We start from the raw sequence: 13,829 nt of genomic DNA on the forward strand, positions 1-13,829 counted from the left end.
ACATTTTATACATCATCATTCTCTTATTTTGCCACTACATTACAATCGTTGTTTTTCTTTAGCATTAATTAAGCCTAACTCTAATAACTCAACCAAATTATATCTATCTAATCCCTATGGAGGCGATTTCACTCGTCACTTTATTACTTGTTCGACGTGTATACGTACACAATTCGCACATCATATTCACAAGCGGCAATAATCTTAATCAACTCGTAAGAACATACATTTCCATCCAATTAGTACATAAACCTAATTCCTTAGGCATTCACAAGTACTAATAATCATTTAATGTTTTGTCATCATTCTAACTCAAGTGGAGCTTTTTGGGAAATTACTTAATTGGAAGATCTTGAATGTATAACCATCAACACATATCACATTATGTACCATAAATGAGTCATTGTGGGACAATCTCACTGAGTGATATTCTATGACTAGTTGTCCTCTTTGAATAAAAACTTCTTGCTATATCGCATGATAATACCTACAACGTGGCCGACCAACTATCATACAATTACAAGATAATTCTTCTTACTTTCAGGAAATCTTCTTAGTGAGATTCGCATGGCTACCTTACCTTGGGGCAATTAAATTATCATGTCATTACAAGAGACTATTGATGGAGGTCGTAGGTCTTATTTAGGGACCTTCTCCCACTCAATCTTGTAAAAACATGCAAGGTGTTTAATTTTCGGTTTCAATAATGAATGATTAATAAATGCATGGCAAGTAGATGTGACATTCTTTCTCTAAATTCCCTAAACTATGTGGCATGTTTATCATACATATGTATGAACATACATTCATATTCAAATAAATACCATCATGCTATCATAAATAAAAGAATAAAATTTAAATGACTCTAGCCAACCAAAGTTTTAATGGTTCCATCCTAGAATAATAATAAATTTTCAAAATTTACCCCAAAGCATACTTTGGGTATTCTATTTTTCCACTAAGGACTTTCATTATCATACTGGTTCTTGTCATCGTCATCGTCATTTTGTCGCCATCGGCTACCGTCGACCACTGCCGTCAGCTATTGTCAGATTGTCGCTGACCACCGCCGGCCCCTACCATCAACCTTCGTTACTAGACCACTGTCGGTCTTTTTTGATTTGGTTGGGTCAGGTTTGGGCTATCTCTATCATCTTGGATTCGTCTCAGTTCTCCGGGTTCTATCGAAAATATTGGTTGCATAAGTCTTATGTACGCTTTCGGATCACATAAAGTACTCTAAGATAATAGAATAAATAAATCCTGCATGAAGATGATAGTCCATTATCTAATTACATACCCAAAAACTAATAATAATTACATTAAAATTTCTAGGAATCACAACTTTGGAAAATTTACTTTATCATATAAATAATAAAATAATAACATACATTCATTCACATACATATCCCTAAACATGATTATAATTACAAGAATGTCACATCTTATAAAAAATTAATCATACATGAAGAAAAAAGAAAAAAAATCGGTATCGATTTATACTATAAACATAACACAACCTGGCTTTGATATAAATTGTTGGACAAAATTCGATTCGAAAACAGTTTTCTTGCACATTGCGAAAATAAAATTTTAAAAATTAAGACATTTTTGTGATATTTATAGTAACAAACTTTTCACGAAATCGCACCTGTGTTTTGGGCCTAAAGGATCATTGTCATTCCCGACTTTCAACCGAACGACCTTATCTACTATTATTGTACTACAAACTAATTTGAGTTTGGGCTCGAATAAATTCAAATCAAACACAAAACTAGAAATTATTTACTTTACTTTCAGTGTGAAAGTAAAACTCTCTCTAATAGAAACTTGTAGAATTGTTATTTTCGGAAAATAGAATTTATACCTAGAAATAAATTCTCACTATTTTCGAGTAGAATAACAATATCTCAAAGTTATGTAAAACTTATTTTCTTTTTAGCCCTACAGGTGTCATCTATTTATAGAGAGAGAAAGTGAAACTCTTATTGAATTAGTAGAAGCTTATTTAATAGATAAACAATCTCCTAGTTGAACTAGGAGAGAGAGGGTCGGCAACTCTAGTTAAACATATTAGGGTTTGTCATCATTTGTATTCAATATGAGGGGTTTTTAAGCCTTTCCTGCATCGGGTCCAATTATAAGTGATTCCTAGGCTTTTAACCCAACACTTTATAATTCAATCCTATCTGTTACATGTTTTTTCTATTTTCCAAAATAAACATAATAAATTAGTTTTAATTAATTAATTAATTACCAAATTAAATAATTTTCTCAATTCGATTCTTATTCTGTTAAAATCATGGCAACTTTACCGTAAATGAATCTATGAGAAAATATATTTAATTTTCCGCATTCAATGGATTCAAAATGATCAATTAATTTAATTCCATTTTTGAAATTTAATAATTAATAAAAAAATTATAAATTAATTTTTAGGTCATTTCCATACATAGTGAGAAAACCACATTCATTTTCAAATGTTCCTCATTTCTCTAACTTTACCATTTTTATCTATTTCTCTTCATTTTATTCAATATGCAATTCATTTCTAGTTTTAACGAGCTAATGGAGGGACTGATTAGTCATATGTGATTAGGCTCAAATAATTTATAATTAAGTTCCAACTTTTCGCCTATTAATTATAAACTTATTTAGTCACAAAGTGATTCCACTATTGTTTTGTGACTGAGCTCTCCCTAATGACATATCATTACAAAAGCTACACGACTAGTGATTGTCTAATGATCTTGTCATAAGTGTGTTACCCTCATAGGATATCCTTAAACTCATTAGGATAAATTCACTCTCCCAGTATGATCCTATTTTATCTCATGGTAACCATTACATCTTCATCCATGAAAAGTCAATTACTATCAAATAATAATTATGTCATTCATCACAAAGACAAATGACCCAATGGTACGTTTGTTTTTTATCTATCATGTAATGCCAATGAGAGGATATCATTTACCATGTCTTGGGCCATGAATTCCACTATTATGAATGATGTTACATATATTGCAGAAGTCATATACCCAACGCATCAGCTTTCGGCTCATTATCTATTTCAACTCAGACTTTTACTTATATAAAAGTATATGAGTCATACATACATAGTCCATCATCCACTCAAGATTAAGGTATGTCACACTATGAATGTCACAAGTGAATAAATTCATAAACTGATTCAGGATTTATTCTGCTTGGATCTAGTCGAATGTATTGTTAATCTAGTTAGTCACATATATGTCACTATCTTCAGGGAGTCATCTGATCCAATTGGACTTGATAGACGACATATTAGTCTTTCAACTAGTTTGCTCATTTTCGATAAGACTAAGGACATGTTTATGTTCATCTACTAATATAAGTTGTCTTTTTATATTACGATTCGACCACGTAATACTGCTTAGTATTAGTTAAACATTAGATAACCATTGAGTTAATATTTGCTTCTATTTTGCTTTACATGCAAAAATCACATAAGGACATTATACAAAGGATTTAAATGTAATTCATGAATAATTTTATTAATCAATTAGTTTGAAAAAATTACAAGTATATAAACGAATATACTACACTTAGAACACCAAATCTAACACTTTCTTATCGGACTGTCTGTAGTCTCTTTCTCTAGGTTGCATGTGACTTTTCATGTCAAGCCTTTTGTGACATCTTTCTCCAAGTCGATTGTGGTCCTGTTATCTCTCAATTGTTTGTAACTAGATCGCTATAGTCTATTTTGGTAACCATGTAACCTCTATTCTCCTGAAAATAGTTTCTAGTAAAAAAAAAAGATGTAGAACTTGCTGAAAACATCATAAATATATAAACAATTTAAAAATTAAGAAAAAAATTGGTACACTGCTAGGGAAATTTAAAAATTCCACAAGTAAAATTGGTTTGATGGAAAATATATATAATATGGTAAAAAAATAAAAATATATATATAAAAAAAATGAGACACATGAAAAATTTATAACTCTGCTTGTTTAATTAAAAAATGCACCACTCACCCTTAATATTTATATTAAATAAATTATAAATTTTTTTAAATTTTAGATAAATAAATATCAAATGATTTAAATATAATATAATATACTATAAATTTATAAATGACCAGATTTAAGAAAGGAAAAGGAGTGGTCAAATTTAAAATTACAGATACATAAATGCCAAAATGACTTTGATTAATCCTCGTGACCAAAAAAAGAAGTGCTATTAAATTAAGAGATTGGGAATCTCCAATTAAGTGACAGTGATGGATCAATCCTTTATCACACGTACGCTTCAAAAGCTAGAGAGACAAACAGTCTAACAAGTTTTCTCTTTCTTTCTTTTTAACATTAGAATAAGAGAATAATAAACACAAAATTACAATAGAATTTGTGTTAAAATACTTTACAACTTCCTATGTTATTTTTATATTTGAAAATTAATTTTTTATTTAATAAATTTATATTTATATATAATATTGTTTAAATTTTTTGTCAAATTTAAATTTATTGTCTTATTTTTAGAATGTTTTAAAGTAATTTTTTAATTTTAAAATGTTAAACTAATAAATCTAATAATGAATTTTAATTAAAATTTTTAAAATTAAATTAATGGTCAGATAAGATCATCAATTTTAAATTAAACCGGTTTAACTCTTTATTATATAATAATAAATAATCCGTTTCAGGCTAATTTTATAAACAATCACTTTAATAGTGTTCTAAGCGTAGGAAAATGACAAGAATCCTAAGATTTAACCAAATCAAAACATTGCTTTTTTTTAGAATTATTTTTTCTAGAACAAACATAAAACCTCTTTATATTTATATATTGATAATATATAAATATATATTTTCAACTAATTATATCATGATATTTTTCTACGAAAACATGACATTTTATTAATAAACTAAATAAGAGTTTTTAAATTTCTCTATAATGTGAAATAAAATTTGTATAAGTTTTAAAATTATTAGATAATTTTATGACCTACGTTACCTTCATTATAGTGTAATTACGATTTTTTATACCAAATTAATCTCTTTATTTTAATTAATCAAGATATTTAATACTTTATAAAAAGCAAAAGTTAAATTCATTGTTGATAAACATACGGATTTAAATTGCTTAGTTTTATTAATTTGTTATAGATAAATGATTGGAATATTAATTTTTAGGTTGAATTGCCGAATTTTAAGTTAACGATTTAATAAAAATATTTAAATGTGTTATTTGATTAAACTAAATTTTTAGTTTTAGTAAAGTAGGGATGAAACTCTGAGAAACTACAATAAAAAGTTTATATTTCGTATAGAATTATATTAAATATTAAGTCAAAAAGAAAAAGGAAAGTTATTATAAGTAGAAGATAAGGAGTGACCCATCCATCCCCTAATCTCATACACTTAATCACCCATCTAGAGAGACAAACATAATATTTTAATCATTAACTTAATCATACTTAATTATTAGATTAAATATATTAATTTAGTTATCCAAGAATTGAACTTGTTGAAGAAAGAGAGTGTCTCACATGCCATGTGAACAACAGCTGTTTCCATTCCCCCACTTTGATAATACATCCTTCTTACCATCTTTGCTCTTGTCTTTTGACTCCCATTATTTCTTTCTTCCCTTCAATCCACCCCAAACCCAAACCAAATTAATACCACCTTCTCTCTCTCTCTCTCTCTAAAACCAGATCTCAAAGCTCTCTTCTTTCTTTCTAATGGCACCCATCATATCCTAAAACACCTCTCTCCCTCTTTCTTTCTTGTCCGAAAGAAGTTAAATTTCCCACAAATATGAGGCCTTCATTAGCCTCAACAACATACTTTTCTCTCCTCATTCTCACATTCACCGTCACCTTTCTTATCTCCCTCGAAGCTGCTGCTTCTGCTTCTTCCAAAAACAGAGATTCTCAGCTACTTCTCAACTTCAAAGCCAGCTTGCTTGACCCATCTCTTCTTCAAAGCTGGGTTGCTAACCAAGACCCTTGTAGCTTCAAAGGTGTTACATGCCAAGATTCCAAAGTTTCCTCTATTAATCTCAGCTACACAGCATTGAGCACTGAGTTTCATATTGTTGCTGCTTTCCTTTTATCCCTGCAAAACCTGGAATCCCTTTCTTTGTTGAAGGCCAATATCTCTGGCAACATTTCTTTCCCTTCTGGGTCCAAGTGTAGCTCCCTGTTGACCACCTTAGATCTATCTCAAAACACCTTGTCTGGTCCTCTTTCAACTGTCTCCAACTTGGGTTCTTGCACAAACTTGAAGGTTCTCAATCTATCAAGCAATAGCCTTGAGTTTTCACGTAAAGAATCCAGGGGTTTGAAGCTAAGTTTGGAAGCTCTGGATCTTTCTTTCAACAAGCTATCTGGTGGAAACGTGGTTCCTTGGATTCTTTATGGTGGTTGCTCTGAGTTGAAGCTCTTGGCTTTGAAAGGAAACAAGATTAGTGGTGAAATAAATGTGTCGAATTGCGGAAGGTTGCAGTTTTTGGATTTTTCATCCAACAATTTCTCAATGGGGACTCCTTCATTTGGAGACTGCTTAGCTTTGGAACATCTTGATGTATCTACCAACAAGCTTTCTGGTGATATTTCCCATGCAATTTCTTCGTGTGTGAACTTAAAGTTCTTGAACCTATCAAACAATCAGTTTTCGGGGACGATTCCAGCTTTGCCAACTTCCAAATTACGGCGCCTTTATTTAGCTTCAAACAAGTTTGAAGGAGAGATTCCAGTGTATCTCACAGAAGGTTGTTCAGGCCTTGTTGAGCTGGATCTTTCTTCAAATAAGCTTTCTGGTATGGTTCCTAGTGGCTTTGGTTCTTGCTCTTCTATGGAATCTTTTCATGTATCGAGTAACAACTTCACTGGTGAACTTCCCATCGAAATATTCCAGAATATGAGTTCCTTGAAGGAGTTGGGTTTAGCTTTTAATTATTTCTCTGGTCCTTTGCCTGAGTCTTTGTCAAGTCTTTCCAACCTGACCGTCCTGGATCTCAGTTCAAATAACTTTTCAGGATCCATCCCTGCTTCTTTGTGTGAAAATCCCACCAACAGGTTGAAAGTTCTGTACCTGCAAAATAATATCTTAACTGGCTCTATTCCTCCTACTCTTAGTAACTGTTCTCAGCTTGTTTCACTCCATTTGAGCTTCAATTACCTCACGGGTACAATTCCTCCAAGTCTGGGATCTCTCTCCAATCTCAAGGACTTGAAGCTTTGGATGAATCAGCTCCATGGTGAAATCCCACAACAGCTAGGTAACATTCAGACACTTGAGACATTGATTCTCGACTTCAATGAGTTGACTGGGACAATACCTTCTGGTCTAAGCAACTGTACCAAGTTGAATTGGATTTCATTATCCAACAACCGGTTGACTGGTGAGATTCCTGCTTGGCTTGGCAAGCTTTCCATTCTTGCTATCCTCAAGCTCAGCAATAACTCCTTCTATGGACGAATACCGCTGGAGCTCGGAGACTGTAAAAGCTTGATATGGTTGGATCTTAATACTAATAACTTGAATGGGACCATCCCTCCTATGCTGTTCAAACAATCTGGTAAAATTGCTGTCAATTTCATTGCTGGGAAGAGGTTTACGTATATCAAGAACGATGGAAGCCCGGAGTGCCACGGGTCAGGAAATTTACTAGAATTTGCAGGAATTAGAGAACAACAGTTGGACAGAATTTCTGCTAGGAACCCTTGCAACTTTACTACTAGAGTGTATGGAGGTCTCACACAGCCCACATTCAACAACAATGGTTCTATGATCTTTCTTGATCTTTCATACAATCTGCTGTCAGGGACAATTCCCAATGAGATTGGCACAATGCCGTATCTCTTTATCTTAAACTTAGGCCACAACAATATCTCCGGAACCATCCCACAGGACATTGGGAAATTGAAGGGTCTTGGCATTCTTGATCTTTCCTACAACCGATTGGAAGGGTCGATCCCACAATCCTTGACTGGCATTACTATGCTCAGTGAGATTCATCTGTCAAACAACCTTCTCTCTGGAATGATTCCTGAAATGGGTCAGTTGCTTACATTCCCAGCTAATGATTTCCTAAATAATTCAGGTCTTTGTGGGGTTCCTCTTGCTGCCTGTGGAAGAGATCGGTCGGCTAGTTCAAATGCCGAGCACCGAGAACCCCATAACAGAAAAGCTACTCTTGCAGAGAGTGTGGGAATGGGATTGTTGGTCTCTCTCTTCTGCATCTTAGGTTTGATCGTAGCTGTTATAGAAACAAAGAAAAGAAGGAAGAAGGGTAATGCTCTTGATGTTCATATGGACAGCCATTCCCACTCAGGCTCTGTAAATACCGGTTGGAAGCTAACTGGCGCACGGGAAGCATTAAGCATAAACCTGGCTACATTTGAGAAGCCCTTGTGGAGGCTCACCTTTGCTGATCTTCTTGAAGCCACTAATGGCTTCCATGATGACAGCCTTATTGGTTCTGGTGGCTTTGGTGACGTATACAAGGCCCAACTGAAAGATAGGAGTATTGTTGCAATCAAGAAACTAATACATATTAGTGGACAGGGTGACCGTGAATTCACTGCAGAAATGGAAACCATCGGGAAGATCAAGCATCGTAACCTTGTTCCTCTCTTGGGTTACTGTAAGGTGGGAGAAGAAAGGCTTCTAGTCTATGAGTATATGAGGTATGGAAGCTTAGAGGATGTTTTACATGATCAAAAGAAATCTGGGATCAAATTGAACTGGGCGGCTAGGCGCAAGATTGCCATTGGAGCTGCTAGAGGTCTGGCATTTCTTCACCATAATTGCACTCCGCATATAATTCATAGAGATATGAAATCGAGCAATGTCCTGCTTGATGAGAATTTGGAGGCGAGAATCTCAGATTTCGGGATGGCAAGGCTTATGAGTGCGATGGATACGCATTTGAGTGTTAGCACATTAGCCGGTACTCCTGGTTATGTTCCACCTGAATACTACCAAAGCTTTAGATGTTCGGCGAAAGGTGATGTTTACAGTTACGGTGTAGTCTTACTCGAGTTGCTAACAGGTAAAAGGCCTACAGATTCTGTTGATTTCGGTGATAACAACCTTGTGGGGTGGGTGAAACAACATGCAAAACTTAAAATAAGTGACATCTTCGATCTGGAGCTCATGAAAGAGGAACCGAGTCTAGAGATAGAACTTTTACAACACTTAAATGTAGCCTGTGCTTGCTTGGATGACCGACCATGGAGACGACCCACAATGATTCAAGTCATGGCGAAGTTCAAGGAAATACAAGCAGGGTCGGGACTCGAGTCCCAATCAACCATTGCCACTGATGATGGAGGTTTCAGCGCAGTCGAAATGGTAGGGATGACCATAAAAGAAATCCCCGAAGGTAAGCAGTAGGTGATCACACAAGGTGATGATTCATTGAGATCTCCCACAAAATTTTCCCAACATAAAGAGAGAAAAAAAGAGGCATAGAATTGTGTCTACCATTTGATGTATGTATCTTGTTATACATAAAAAAAAGGAGGTTATTTAACTTGGTTATGATATGTGTAAATATACAGTTTGCTGTTATTGTTTTGCAGTTGCTTTTGTTTTATAAAGTGAAGTGTGTGATTCAGATGTTAAATACTCAAAAAGGTTAGGAAGGTGTTAGATTAGATGGGTGAGCTCAGTCTGAGTGATGGTGACTAAGTGAAGGCTTTTTCAGTTTTTCTTGATTTGTTTTCATTCTCTTGCATCATATCCCCACTTTATTCCATTCTTTATATTTTCTTTTCATATTTAGGCAATACACGTCAACTTTAATTTTTTGTATAGATGACGCGATGCATAAATTAATCCAATTATGATCATTATTCACCTAGTTTTTTTAATTATATTGTCGGGATCAGAATAAAATATATTCCTGCTCTAACTGTTGATACAGTAATTTTGGGGCGGTTTTAAGTTTTAGAGGGATTCTTTTATCTTTGTATTTGTCCCAAATTTTCCGTTGTGGTCCTTATAACTATGATGCCATTTTATTTCTTTCTTTTATTTACGAGTTTAAAATGGTAGGGAACAATACTAACTAAAAATTCAAAAATGAAAGCATACAGAAGAACTTAACATTTTCTTCCAAATGCATTTACCATGAGATTATTTAAAAAAAAAATTCTTGGAAAATATTCAATAAACAATCACCTTTGTCGTCAATCTCAAGAAAGGGTAAAGAGAATGTGGAGCTCTTTCTTTTTTTAAATATCCCACATTATTTTTGTTTCAGCTGTCATACTAGTTGAATGAACAAAAACAAAAAAAGAAACTTTTCAGTGCAAAACATCTTTCCGCTTGGGTCTGTCAATTTTGTACACCATACCAATACGATATAAATATGATTAAAAATACATGAATATTTTAATATTTATATAATTTATTATTACTTTTAAAAGTTATATAAATATATAAAAACTTAAATATGATTATAATCTGCTCAGGATTAATGCATATTTTAGTTTTTGAAGTATATCATTTTCTTATTTTAATCTTAATCTTTTTTCTACTCATTTCAGTCCCTAACCTTATTTAATGTTCTCAAATAAATCTTTTGGACATTAAGGGCATGTTCTTCATTACTTAAAAAAAATACTAACTCCGAAAGCACTCTTAGAAGAAAAGTTGTGCAGAACAAGCTGTTTTTGGATGAAAAGTACTTCTGAAGAGGAGAAGCTAAAAATTTTAGCTTTTTCTCCCCCAAAAGCAATTTTGATGCTTAATTACAATTGTGTTAAAATCATTAATTAAAAATAAAAAAAATATTTTTTAAAATACTAATTACAAATATTTAATGGTTATATTTAAATATTTAAAATATAGTTTATATATTCTAATTAAATTTAATAAATAATTAATATTTGTTGCTTAAAAATATTTAAATTTTATATTTCATATATTAAAATATTAACAACAAGTTATAATAATTCTTTTATATTCTTACTAAAATATAATAATATTAACTAATTTAAATATTATTTAAATACATATTTGTTACTTGATAATAACATGTTTAAAATGAACATTTTATTTCTCAAAGGCACTTGTTGACAGTAATGCTAAACACTCAAATTTTAAATCAAACTTTTCAAAAGCACTTTTTCACAGCACTTTTCAAAAGTATTGCCAAACTAACCCTAAATAGTAACGGTTGTAATATCCAGCTAATTATAAACTCTCACAAGTTATACAATGATGTCACAGTGACATAATCATTTGAAAAACTTTCAAATAATCTTTAAAAAATACAATAATTATAAAATTATTTAAAATAAATTAAAAAAATTAAAAAATACATAAAAATTTACTAAAATTTACTATTTTTAAAAAAAAATATAAAATTTAATATTTTTAAACTTTTGCAAATCACATTTTCAATTGCAAGAACATGCGTTGTCTCTTAGAAGGATACCCTCTACGATAATTGTTTTGTAATTCAATAAATTGAAATTTATAATTGGTAGTTCTTTTTAGGTAATAAATTTAGATAATTTTTTATAATTATTTTAATAATAAAAAATTATGTTATTTTAATAAATAATAATTTAAATAATATTTTTAATTATTCCAACTATTTTTACCATCCCAAGACAAATTATTTATGTGTAGGCTAATATATTAATTTGCAAATAAAAAAATTAAAAGTGAAGTGGATATCTAAATATTAACATGCGCATCTGTTGCCTCAAAATATTTGAATTAAAATATTTTTTGAATCTTTAATGTTTACGATCACAGTTACAAATCAAATGCTCAGAAATATTTGAGTATGCCATCCTTCTCCCTAAGTTAACCACCATTGCCAAGTGTTACGTCATTCTAAAGAACTTTGGTACAAAATAAAAAGAGTACGTGATGAAGGAATCTTACTCCAAACATTAAATAAGAAATTGAGTCAAATAAATATGCTAACAGTAATACTGATAAAGGACTAAAAATTGATGTATTTTAAAATATTAAAAAATTGATATAAAAATTTATTCAATTTTATTAAAATATTTTTAAAATAAAATTTTTATAAAACTTGATTGTATAACTATATACAATTTTTTTTATAAAAATTTTAATATTTTAAATGTGATTAGCGCAGGTATACTTTATTTCATGATACAATAGTTTTAACTATTTCTTAAGAACTTTAAATAATTTTATACCATCTTTTATGAATTCTAATAATTTTTATAATTTTTTACAATATTTTAGAATTTGTAATAAATTTTATAGTATTTTTATAATTTTTTACAATTTCTTAAAAAATTATAACATATTTTTAAAAAATTTAAAAATTCATATATGTTTATAATTTTATTTACATTTTTTTGTGAATTTTTATATTTTTTTTGTAATTTTAAAGATTGTTTTATTTTTTCAGATGATGATGTCATTATGACGTTAGCATGTGCCATATGACAATTTATTATTGATTTGATATCCTAGTCAGTTTTTTTAACGTCCAACGGATTGAACTGGTAATGACTGATAGCATTAGGGGATAAAAAAACAATGTTGGAAAATGTTAGGGACTCAAGTGAGCAAAAATAAATTTTAAAAATCAAAGTTAAAAAAAATGATATACTTTAGGGACTAAAGATGTATGGTCATAATTCTAGTTAGGCTAGTATTTGCCTCTTGTTTATTTCTTCATCATCACCATCATCATTTAGATTTCAAGGTTTAAAGTTATGGTATAAAGATATATTACATTTGATGGTTATTTGAATGTGCATTTAGTTGGATGAGATGAGGTGTTGGAAAGAAGAGAAGAGGAGGAAACTGGTTGGGGCAGAGATTCAATCTGAGATTTGTGCATGAAATTTAGAGTTTCTTTCATCATTTGATTCTGATGCATTATTATTATTTGAAGGGACAAAGTTAATAAACCGACTTTTTCAATAAAGGTGCTCGCTTTCCGCTGAAAATAGGATGAAATAAAAGTACTCGTAAATGTATTGTTGCTTTTTAGTTGCTTTCCTTTTAGAAAACAATAGAAAAGGTTTAGTGAAGGAATATTGTAAAAGATGCTGCAAATCTAGGAAGAAGTTTAGCGATGATAGCAAAAAATATATATATTTCAATTCTTTTAAGCCATTTTCAATTCCTCATTCAATTGGACATCACAGTTACGCATGCTCTATTTCTTCGATTTGACATGGGACAACTATTTTGTAATTTAGACTGGTTTTACTTAGTTTAAATTATTATTTATTCAATAGATGTTTTCAATTAATTAAATCTAATAATTATTTTTTTAACAAAAGAAAATAAAAGTACACGACTAAGAAGGAATTGTCAATACTGGGCATCAACCTCAAGGAGTCTCTTAGCAAAATACTCCAAGCAAGCCAGTGTCATTGCTGCGAGGAAGTATTGCCATTCCATTCGCCAATTATTTTGTCTCTCGTTAGATATGTGAAAAGGAAAGTTCCCATGATATTTCACACAAGTATTTAATATCCCTTACAAGTCTAATGCTGTTTGAACTACCTTATTCAGTTGTGACGAAGTGCACCACCATGGCACTATCACACTCAACTGTAACACATAGATAACTCATGGTCCAATCCACATAGTTTCACTTTAAGGATAGAACATGATACTAAAAAGTGAGTATAACCCAATAGCCAGTTTCCTAGTCGATTGCGCAAAAAACCACCCTAAGCTGCATAATCATGCCTTTCAGCACGAATCTATCACAGTTAAGCTTGATACAATCTCCTTATGGCGGCATCTATCCAAGATGCATCGAGCCCTTCTTGGATTGTGATTTGTTATATAACTCAGCCACTTTAACATGCCTTGCCC

General features: G+C 31.4%; 1 protein-coding gene across 1 annotated transcript; it reads left to right on the forward strand.

The window, feature by feature from the left end:
- Positions 1-5,515: 5,515 nt before the first annotated feature.
- LOC107922051 (protein BRASSINOSTEROID INSENSITIVE 1) lies at positions 5,516-9,701 on the forward strand. Its single transcript, XM_016851883.2, has one exon. It carries the CDS (start codon positions 5,805-5,807, stop codon positions 9,387-9,389), a length of 3,585 nt encoding a protein of 1,194 aa, XP_016707372.2. The 5' UTR covers positions 5,516-5,804; the 3' UTR covers positions 9,390-9,701.
- The last annotated feature ends 4,128 nt before the right edge of the window (positions 9,702-13,829 follow it).

The sequence above is a fragment of the Gossypium hirsutum genome, chromosome D11, assembly GCF_007990345.1.
Source record: "Gossypium hirsutum isolate 1008001.06 chromosome D11, Gossypium_hirsutum_v2.1, whole genome shotgun sequence".
NCBI classification, from domain to species: domain Eukaryota; kingdom Viridiplantae; phylum Streptophyta; class Magnoliopsida; order Malvales; family Malvaceae; genus Gossypium; species Gossypium hirsutum.